The sequence below is a fragment of the Danaus plexippus genome, chromosome 19, assembly GCF_018135715.1.
Source record: "Danaus plexippus chromosome 19, MEX_DaPlex, whole genome shotgun sequence".
NCBI lineage: Eukaryota > Metazoa > Arthropoda > Insecta > Lepidoptera > Nymphalidae > Danaus > Danaus plexippus.
In genome coordinates, this window is record NC_083549.1 from 4,366,365 (window position 1) to 4,377,674 (window position 11,310).

General features: G+C 34.0%; 1 protein-coding gene across 10 annotated transcripts in view; it reads left to right on the forward strand.

The window, feature by feature from the left end:
• LOC116767871 (small conductance calcium-activated potassium channel protein) overlaps positions 1 to 3,535 on the forward strand; it is a 101,045-nt gene extending 97,510 nt beyond the window's left edge. For 7 of the 10 annotated variants that reach the window (XM_061523468.1, XM_061523469.1, XM_061523467.1 and 4 more), the window contains 3 exons: positions 59 to 178; positions 387 to 529; positions 953 to 3,535. In XM_061523468.1, the coding sequence (XP_061379452.1) occupies positions 59 to 178; positions 387 to 529; positions 953 to 1,100 (411 nt within the window). In that variant the 3' untranslated portion in view covers positions 1,101 to 3,535. The remainder of the gene's footprint in view (positions 1 to 58; positions 179 to 386; positions 530 to 952) is intronic. The other 3 variants (XM_061523470.1, XM_061523474.1, XM_061523476.1) reach the window with 1 other exon arrangement.
• The last annotated feature ends 7,775 nt before the right edge of the window (positions 3,536 to 11,310 follow it).

Here is an 11,310-nt window from a genome sequence, read left to right on the forward strand (position 1 = left end):
ACCAATTTGATGTATAAATTCGGCAGTGCCCATTGAGCTGCAATTCGATTGATAGTAGGACCCCTTTCTTTTACAGACACAGAACATGGTTCATGAGATAGTGTCAGATATGAGTACAAGGCAGGACACGATTGAAGAAAGACTTACTAGTTTAGAAGAGAAACTAACTACTTTACAGGTACATTTCAATCAACATATTTAATAATATTTCATGAATACGTTTTAAAATATTCATGCTAGGCAGTAATAAAAATTTATATACATAAAATTTTGGCTTAGACATATTTATCTATACAGGTAAATATGTTGATTTCACATCGGCATTGGGTGATACTATTCATTTATTTTATATGAGTTGCATATATATTTTTATCTTACATTTTCAGGAGCAAGTCAATAATTTGCCAGATGTCATGGCTAGGTGCTTACAACAATGTTGGGAGCGAGCAGAACAAAGAAGGAACTTTCTGCATCCTGACACAGCAGCTGCGCCTACTCCACCCGCATCGTCTATTTCTCCATATTCTAGGTAAAAATTTGTTTTATACTATCTGTATAATAAATAATACAATAAGAAAAAAAATTAAGATATACACTTATTAGTAATTGGTACTGTTCCTTACAATTTTATACGTTATGACGTCATAAGATTTTATATTATTTTTCACTGTCATTGATAGTCTTGTAAAAGATAAAATATTTCTCATTCAAAAATCGAACTTACAAAGTTATTAACCAAAAAGTAAAATATATATAAAATTTTAGGAACACTATATACTGATAGATGAATGAATCCAAATAAAATAACAGCATAAGTTACAAAACTGTGATAATTTTTTTGGTATGGTAATATATCAAGACCTGCATCTTAATTTATACTGAGCTCAAGTTAATGTGGCCTCGTTTATGATTTTAAAAACCATACCAAAATAAATTATTAAATTATTTTCAGGACTTTAGCAACATCAACCCATCCTTGGCCGCCTAGTCCAGTACTGCCAAACGCCAGAACGCATTTACCTTCTGAAGGCGGGTCCATTTCAGCTGCACCTCAGACCTCGAGCCCCGCGCCTCACTCGCGGCCTCCGCTACCCAGCTGAGTACCGCCCTCCAACTCCGAACTACTATGCTGAACTAGACGAAACTCGGCGCCCGTCCTCTGACCCCCAACAGCCCCTATGAGGCCATCGGGGTAATTGTTTCACGATTTTAATTACACAATCTTGTTGCACAGTTTATTAAAGTTTATATTCTTTTAAGAACTATAATTTTATACTTTTTTGTGACTGATGGTGTTAAAGTAGTGTGACAGAGGAATGAAGTGTTTGTGAAATAATTAACCCGGTTCGCCGACGGACCACACCGCGGAGCGAGACAAGGTCAGCCGTAGTTTTCTTCGCTGTTCCCTAAAGTTTCGGAAGTGTCAGACTGTTTTTAGTGATATCGTTAAGGTAGTGAATAACGGGAAAGGACATGCTGTTGTTTCTGATTATACAATGCTTTATTGATAGACGCTTTAGCCAATACGTTATCTGAATTTGTACTGTTATTAATCAAACAACAATATAAACCTGGTTTAAAATTTTGTCAACAGTTTATTTATTATATATAAATGCAGATTTTTTATCTATAACACACTATTATTAAACATATGATGTAAATATGACAGATTCAAAACTCATGCAACAAGGAACATATTAAATGGTTTATAAATTTGATATATTCATTGTTGTTGTGAAATAAGTAATAAAGTGAAATATATAAAAATAATTATAATTTGAACGAACACTAGATTTCTTGATGTTATTATAGTTAGCAGACAATATTATGTAAAACCCTAAAATATATACATATAATAATTAAAAAATCGCATTATTACGAATATATCCCCATTTTTACTCTTAATAATTAATTAAAGATAAGGTAAATTAAGTTTATCACAAGTTCTATGCTGTATACACACTTTTTTAGGTTAGAGATTAACTTAATTGTTACTACCTGCCTATTGACATGTAGATTGTAAAAGTTTTTATAGTGTAGAATAAGTAAAGCTTTGTAATAAGAAATTAAGATTGATGGCTGTCTAAATAGTGCCTAAAACACTACGAAAATTTCGATTATTCAGTTTATTATCCTAATAAATATTAAACATGTAAATAGGAAAATTAAGATTTGATAGAGTACTTTTAAAATGTAATGAATGATTTTCTAGCTTGTATGCGTTTGAGTCATGGGATCAATTTCCTTGTAAAGCTCTGTTCTATAATGAATGCTCTCCTTACAAAACTATCTTTTACAACAAATTTATCAAGGATGTACCTTCTACTCTTATATTATATCGTCAGCGTATTGATCTGTAAACATATTTCCAATGAAAAATAATCATATTATAATAATAACAAACTCATATGTTTATAATACAAAAAAGAACAATAAAAAATTTAAAAACAGAAAAATTTGTTGTACAAACAGATATTCAGGAGCCCTTATTTTAGATAAATAATCAACATACAAAACTTTGTATTCTGGTTAATTTTCTTAACTGTGACCCTGTTTCAAAACAATATGTCCTTTTATCCATTTCTAGTGTTTATTTTAGTAATCGTGATTTGTTAGTTACGTTAAGCTTCACATTAACTAATTTTATTTTAAAATAATCTTGTTATTTAATTGCTCTCAATATTAATAGTTTTAACTCACAACACGACTTTCCGCAATATAAAAATAATTTAATACAAAAATGCAAACAGAAATAGTTTCAAACAGAAAACACACAAGGAACTAAACACAGTTCAAACATATGTTCTCAAATTGTATATTTATAGAACTTTAACACGGCACACTCTACTCTCACTCTTTTTCTTCTTAATTGCTAATAAAAATATGAATTCAATAAATAAGTTATTTGAAATAAAACACCAATTAGATCATTAGGGCTGCTAATTAGTGTTATTTTAAAAATGTTTTTAAATATCTTGCATTGCTTTTTTTCCTTTCCATAGTAATACTTAGTGATTACTTTATTGTTATTTTCTTAATATTTTTACTTAATAAGTTTTAAGAGTTTTAAATTAATTTTCTTGCTAGTCATTGATTTGTAAATGTAGTTTAGTAATATTAAAATCTCATTCGTTTGTCATTGTCATCTCAATGTAACAATCTTTATGTATTATTTAACTCAATAAATTTCTAGCCACCTTTAATATAGACATTTATTTGTAAGAAGAATTGACCAAAATTGTTTAAGATTGATTAAAGTAAAAATGTAAATACTAAGTGAAAGTAATTAAGAAAGACATGTGTAAAAAAAATATGTAAAAAGTTGTATTTGCAAATTTTAATGTAAATAAACACACAATTGTTTCCAGTAATTTATTTTTAAATAACTAGGTTCAAAAATTAATTGGAATTTTAAATTGTATGCAATTAGTACGTTCTATGCGGTGCGAAAATTGATGAAAATTAAATTTTTGTGATCATTTTTAATGAAAAGAAAGTGTAACTTCGATTATATGAGCTGTAGTATTTTTTAAAATGAGTTTCATTTATATTTATTATTTTCATATACCCTCCAGTGTTAAGCCGATATTTTTTATACCGTTGTTATTTAAAGACGATGACGAAATTATTCATTGTTGAAATACATAAACCTGGGTTGCTAAAGAGATCATTTTTTTTTATCGTAATGGTTATACCCGTCTAATGTTTTCTTGTTTATTTAAATGAAACTAATATATTTCAGATATACTACTTTTCAGCAACCGTGATCACGGTTGCTGAAAAGTAACGGAAACGTCGGTGTTATGTAGTTTTAAAATAATAAAATCCGCGTATATATCCGAAATATAATAGTTTTATTTAAATGAATAAAAACCGCGAAAGTCTTAGATCTCATTATGTTTTCTTGTTTAGATAATTACTCAAACTATTAAACTCAATTGCGCTCTGATACTAATTACGACCATTTGAAATATATCAAGAAGTGAGTGGGTTTGACTATGTTAGTGAGTAAGAGAAGTAATCTTTCACCAATTTTCAATATTGCTTAAAAAACTGGCCCTACACATTATATATAGTGCATATAGTACACCCTTTTTTATTTTTTTGATGACGCAGGGAAACTCTTTTTGCGAGCTGTCTAACCGGCCTTGGTGGGGCCGGAAGGGATGTGTGAGACTCGGCCTGGTCAGGCCTCTATACACTAAAGCCACTGCGAAAGCCATCAGCCGCTATGTCGGTGTAACCCGGATCTGTCAGCAACAGGGCACACCAGCGACTGGTCGGTCCTGGCAGAGACCGCCGCCACAAGCCGCCACAAGGTCTTGGCACTGCACAGTCCATCTCGGGCACAACTCAAGGGTGTGCTGGGCCGAGTCCACCGCAGCGCCGCACTCATGGCAGCCTTCTCCCGGCTCTCTCCCGGCCGTCCGACAAAAGTAATTACCGAAGTACCCGTGCCCGGTGAAGTCTTGCGTCAGACGGCAAGTGAGGGGTTTGCGTTTCCGCCTAATCCAACGCTCTAGGACCGGACGGAGCGCTGTCGTTGTACGTTTACTGTACGGCTGCTCCGCCAGATTTTCCCCCACTACCGCATAAGGCGCGACTCTCCCTGCCGGCCTACCGCCCGGATCTTCTCCGACGAAGGATTCTCGCCGAGTGCCCTCCTACCCGAGACGTAGGCGAACACCTCGGCAAGAACTGACGCCACAAGATCCCAAGACGGGTCGCCGGCAAGGGCTGTCGCTGCGGCCCAGGAGACCGTACGGTACTCCCTAATCACCCTCACCGCAGAAGCCCTTTGCGCAGAGCGCAGTAGGGCTTTGGTACCGCGGCTCATCGGGCGATCAGCCTAAATGGGAGCACCGTACGTGGCTATACTCCGACAGACCCCAGAGTATAGCCGCCTGCAAGCTGCGCTGGGTCCTCCGAGGTTCGGGAGGAATTTCCCCAGCGCACCTGCCGTCCTTATGAGCTTCGAACCCAACTCCCTGAAATAGGGCACGAATCTGCATATAGTACGCCCTAGGCCTACCAAAGACTATTAATTATACCTAAAGCGAGTATTTGGACCTGTATACAAAAATGATGATATTCCTTAATAAGTTTCCTCATTTTAAGAAAACGTTTAACTCATTAGGACCAAAACACCGTTGATTCAGTGTCTGATGCCTTAGTCTCTTGATTATACTGATGTATGACATTGTTATCAATTATAAGCTACGAGTACATAAATTAGACATTTTGGATAATGTTACACTCATATATTTGATTCTTGAAAACGCTACATATTTCCGGTTCTGTCTAACGGGTTCTCTATCTGGAAAGACGATATTCCAAAAAACTTTGTCAGTTATTAAACCCTTATCGATCTAATGGTCTCAGTTATAACATTCTAAAATTCCATTACTTGGGAAAGCACATGGTATGTTCTTTCGTTTACCGTCTAACCTTGGTAAATTGAAGACTTTCCCCCTTAAAAGTATTTATATGAAATTTAAAAACAACTAACGTTTAACAAAGTATTGAATTAAATTAAGTCGGGATTAAAATTGATGTGAAAAATTAATGCTATATTATCCACGTTCATTATTATTATTTTAACCCTCTAACATCATTTTCTAATATAGATTTTTTTGTGGTTTCAAAATAATTTATACAAATAATCTAAAATATTAACAAAGCCTAATTTTTTACATGTACAAGACACCTTTATATCATTTACTCCTTTTTTTTATTATTTTTCTTCTCGGTGTCTAGATTCCCAAGCTATCGTATTTTATAATTTATGACTTTTGGGTACTGTTACGTGGGTTAAATGATTTTTTAAAAGTACATAATTTGTTATCATTCCAGATCGATTTACTAGTTATTCCTATGTTACTGATACACATATTTCTTGGTAGTATTATATTTCATGTGTTTGGTTTTCTAAAACCGAGTCGGAATCGTATTGAAATGTGATATGAGATTGTGTTGAAAGCTCATTGTTGATTGTTACCAACTTAGTTATAATGAGTTTGTGGATGTACATGATTGCGCAAATTGTGTCGGTGTAATTTGTTTGTGGAATCTGTGCATGTATTCCAGATTACTTGGATTGTTTCCTTCACTTTATCTGGTAGGTTTTCTTCAGAAATGGTATTTTGAGGGTAGGATTAATAAAATATCTGTATAATTTTTGCGATATTCAGTGAGAGCTGTATTCCGATGAGATTTTAGCCTCTCGTAAAAAACTTTTCACGTGGCCACCCCCTATATTTGACTTGGATGGATAATTATAACAGAGGTAGAGATGAGTAGGTAGGTAGGTAGGGTTAATACATGTTATAAACCTTTTTTTATAAAAATAGATTGCAAATAAAACGTTTTCTAAGAAAAGATGAAAGTATTGGAACATTTTATAGAAATAAACTTCCACATAGCCGAGGACATTCAACATAGATATGTTCACTTCACTACACCTGTGTTGTGTATACGGTCTCTGACGTGTGGTATTAGATATATTTTGAACGAACGTAATTCTTTGAAATTTAAAGAGTATTCTGGGCATTCAAAAGTAATAATCGTTCATATGTATTTTACCATGCTTTAAAAAATTCTCTTTAAATATAATTTAGTTTAATAATGGTATCCTCATATCTCTTATATTTTATTGAGTAAAAATATAAAAAAATGAGAAATTTGGCGAGAATGCCACTAATAATAGCAGAGGGCTTAAGACAATTTTTGACTATAGAAATAAAAACATTCTTAAAATGGATATAGTATTGTTTCAAAAAAGTATTATTGAATAAAAAACTAGGAATATTTAAAATTGCTTATTGTACCTTCGATTTAGAAATAAAAGTTATTTCAAGTTGTAAAATGTTTCATTTAAATTTTGATTGGGATTGCACAACGAATACAAAATAAAAGACAGTAGCATTGAAGCGTATCATATTTTAATCGTTCAGGATAAAAAAGAAACCGATGAATAATATGTCTTTTAAATCTACAGTGTTATTAAGTACTGGATTCAAAGCTAAGAATTCAAATTTAATTATTTTGGTCTAATTTAACTGTATCTAAAAGGACAGCAAAATTACGCTAGAGCTACATACGGAAGAGGTACTTAAACACCATATCTCGTATCTTTTTATGTTCAGTTAATTCTCTTAATTTCCCAGAATAATATCATGTGAGATACATATGTTTTACACTATAGAGTTTTAATCAGCAAGTTTAAATTGTATTTTTAAATCTTTAATTTTACTGTGACATTAATTTATAAATATGAAATTACCACAAATTTTAATCAAACCAAGACAATATGTGCTTATAATATACAACTTATAAATTATAATGCTTTATTTGTCTCGGTGAACGAGAGCTTTTTTTAAATTAGGAGGTATGGAATATAACAATTATATATAAGTACATACAGTTTATATTTAGACACATATATACATTGAAATTAATGTGTTTTTTTAATAAACAACCTACTCAAAACCTAGAAAGCTCACCAAAGAAGTAAACGGTTAAATATATTTCTTGTATTTGCCCTTCCCTTCCTTCATTTATTGTTCTAAACAAAACGAAAAATCGAACCAATTCTTTATTTATAATTCATATTTTTTTTTTCATATAGCCACTCTTGGTCCACTGCTGGACATAGGCCTCTCCCAATTCGCGCCACAATACCCGGTCCTACGCCTTCCGTATCCAGTCCCCTCCAACGACCTTTTTCAGATCATCAGTCCACCAGGCAGGGGTGCGTCCTACCTTACGGTAGCCGAGTCGCGTTGTCCATTCTAGGACTCGTCTGCTCCATCGGCTATCGGTCCTTCGGCAGACATGACCAGCCCATTGCCACTTCAGCGAGCTAGTTCTGCGAGCTATGTCGGTTACCTTGGTTTTTTGTCGGATGACCTCATTGCGAACTTTATCCTTCAAAGAAACTCCGAGCATAGCCCGCTCCATAGCCCGCTGTGCGACTAATAAGTATAAGTCATAACTATAAGTCATAACAGGTAGGACACATTGGTTGTACACTTTTGTCTTCAGACATTGCGGTATAGGAAAAGAGAAAACTCGACGGAGTTTGCTAAATGCCACCCAACCCAACTGAACCCTGCCATCGTGAGGCTTCATTAAGGCTTTGCAGCATCCCGCTTAACTGTTCCAGCGACTCTGCTACTATAACGATGTCGTCGGCAAATCGAAGGTGCGAGATGTGCTCACCTTTCACCTTTATACCCCGTCCATACCCCTGTCTCACCCCCCGACGTAGCTCGATGGGATTGGTCTTATGGTCCTGCCGCTGGACGGTCATAGTGGTGGTGTCATATAGGCTTCTCAGCACCTCGATCTACCGCCAATCTATACCACATCGTTGCAGAGCGTCCGGAACCGCCCAATGTTCGATGGAGTCGAAGGCTTTCTCGTAGTCCACAAAAGCCAGACACAGCGGCTGATTGTACTCTTCGGTTTTTTGTACAATCTGCCGAACAGTATGGATGTGGTCTACGGTGATGAAGCCTTTTCGAAACCCGGCTTGTTCTGGTGGCCGGAACTCGTCGAGTTTTCTAGTGAGGTGGTTCGTGACTACTCTCGAGAACAGCTTATAAATGTGACTCAGGAGTGAGATCGGTCTGTAATTCTTCAGTAAGGTTTTGTCGCCTTTCTTGAAGAACAGAAACACCGCACCCCGGCTCCACGCTTGTGGCGTCAAGCCTTGGTGGATGATGGAATTAAAGAGACTCGCCAGCTTTTTCAGGACTGGAGTCCCACCGGCTTTAAGGAGCTTGATTGTAATTCCGTCATCACCTGGCGCCTTGTTGTTCTTAAGCTGCCTGAGAGCTACCTCAACCTCGCCCGGGTCCACATCCGGGATGTCCTCGGTGTAGTGGCGTGTGAGTGGGGCTGTGTGGTCATCGTCGCTAGGTCTCAATGGTTTAGTCATCCGTGATGCGTAGAGGTGTCTATAAAAGCTCTCGTTTTCCTCAATAATCTCGAACTTGGAGGTGACGGTCCCGCCATCCCCTGTCTTCAGTTTTGCCAGATGGGGTCTACCTAATTGTCTTCACTAGCGAGGATTTGTGATCTATCAAACCGAATGTAGTAGCTTGGTTTGGCCATTGTCTTCTTACTACCATTAAAGAGTATTTTAAACTTTCAAAAAAAAGGTGATATAGAAGTATAAATGTGGGATTGGAGATACCTCTAAAATCCACAACACCTACATAAAATTTTGATGTAAATTATTTTAAAGCTTACCGTCCCCAATCTCTCCATTCATTTCTCAAGTCTATTCTCAAAGTTATATGCTGCAATAAGAACCGTGTCAAAACATGCCGCCGGATGCCTCTTCCTGAATACCCGTCATCAGTGCATCTACTATAAGGAGGAAGAGAAAAGGGATTAAAGACTACTTTTGGTACAAGCAAACCGTCGCGTTGAAATGAAACTAGCTGTAATATCAGCAACGGCCCTTTTTTAGGTAATGCTTTTAAAATCCATAGCTTTAGCCTAGTGAAGGTCTTCTCTGGCCAGCCAATAAGTATTACAATGCAGAAGGCCACAGCCCACCTCAAGACGTCTATATACCTTTTCTAGACCAATGAGTACCGTGTTCAAGTTTTTAGGTGCCCTTTTTTATTTTAGTACTCTTACTAAACCATACCCTACTCTCTACATAAAACATACATTTTCCCCTAAGCTCTCATCTCGGCTCATATTCCTCATTTATTAACCTGTGAAAACACTTTTTCCATTTTTATTTTATATTATCATCTCTCAAATGAATCACTTCTCACTGGTCTTACATCCACTTTTTTTCATAATTTTTTTCTGGATTTAAATAGGCGAAACATTTTAGTAATTTTTTAATGTAATTCTTGCATTCTGTTTTTTTATTCATATTCATACTGTAAGCACTCATTACTTATATAATAATTTTCCTACATTTATATAACACTGTATACCGTGTAGTATAGTATAATTATTGTGTATAATACTTTACATAATAGTTTGTTGAGTAAAACCAAAGCCTATGAATTTTATATATGATAGGTACATTAAATTTTACTATATATTTATAACATATTCTTTTCACAAATTATTAATATGAAGTAATTTAAGAGATATAGTTTTAATACATATTTTAAAATGATTTTATTTCTGTTGAAAGTTTCAGAAACAGTAAGTCCTTTGCAATATACTTTTGTCAATAATTGTAACAAAATATATAGAAAAGAAAGAAGTTGAACTGATAATTATCCAATATTTTATTTCTTTGTAGGTACAAAATAGTTATGAATTATATCGTCTATAATAAATAAATGAAGGATGACATTTCAATTTTATAATCAATAAGATTTGACAGTTGACTCTTTTGGTTCTCACGGCTAAGATAAATCTGTTAAGTAGCATCTAAAACTAAGTAAATTTTTCCATACAAGTGAAAAAAAAATATTATAATTTTAATAAACCTATTATTTTTCGAATTTACTACACGTAATTTATTATTTTAAAAAACTACATACTCCCGACGTTTCGGTAAATTTTCAGCAACCGTGATCACGGGCAGACGAGATGTGAAGTTGTTATGAAATTTTTGTGTCGTTTATTCTCTTCTTTTTCTGTTCGTGTATAAAATATTTTCTGTATTATCCTTATATGTAATTCATAATGTCACAATGCTTTGTAGAGCAATGTGAAATGAAGAAACGGCGTGTTGTTTTCCTCAATAATTAGATACAGATTTATTATGTTCTCTGCGAACAAGAATATAAAAAAGTCTCTTATAAATATATCACAATAGAAATAGTTAATTATTTATAAAGTTTGGATATTATACCCCTACATATACCTATATAATTTTGTTAAAAACGACATATTTAGTATGTTTCTGCATTCCATCTCTTTAGAAAAGTTTTTCTTTTAAGAACATTTAACCAGAAAAATAAATGTTAATTTCAGAATTGTTATTAAAAACAAAAAATATTGCATAAATAGTTTTGTTAATAACCTTAATACGATACGTTGAAGTTAAGTTAAATATTTATGCGGGCTTTCATAATGGAGACCTTATAATGAATATTTAGTAACAAGGTTTTGGACATTATCACAATTTGAAATGTAAACTAGGGAATGGTAAAACTTAAAACATTTTTATATATTTACATTTAAGCTGAAACTGAATTATTAAGTAATATATAAAGGTAAAAAAAAGCCAAAAATGCAAAAAAGCTATCTAATAATAAATTATATCAGAGATTATAAACCATGGTGATATATTGAAATCTGATAAATAAAATAATATACTGATTA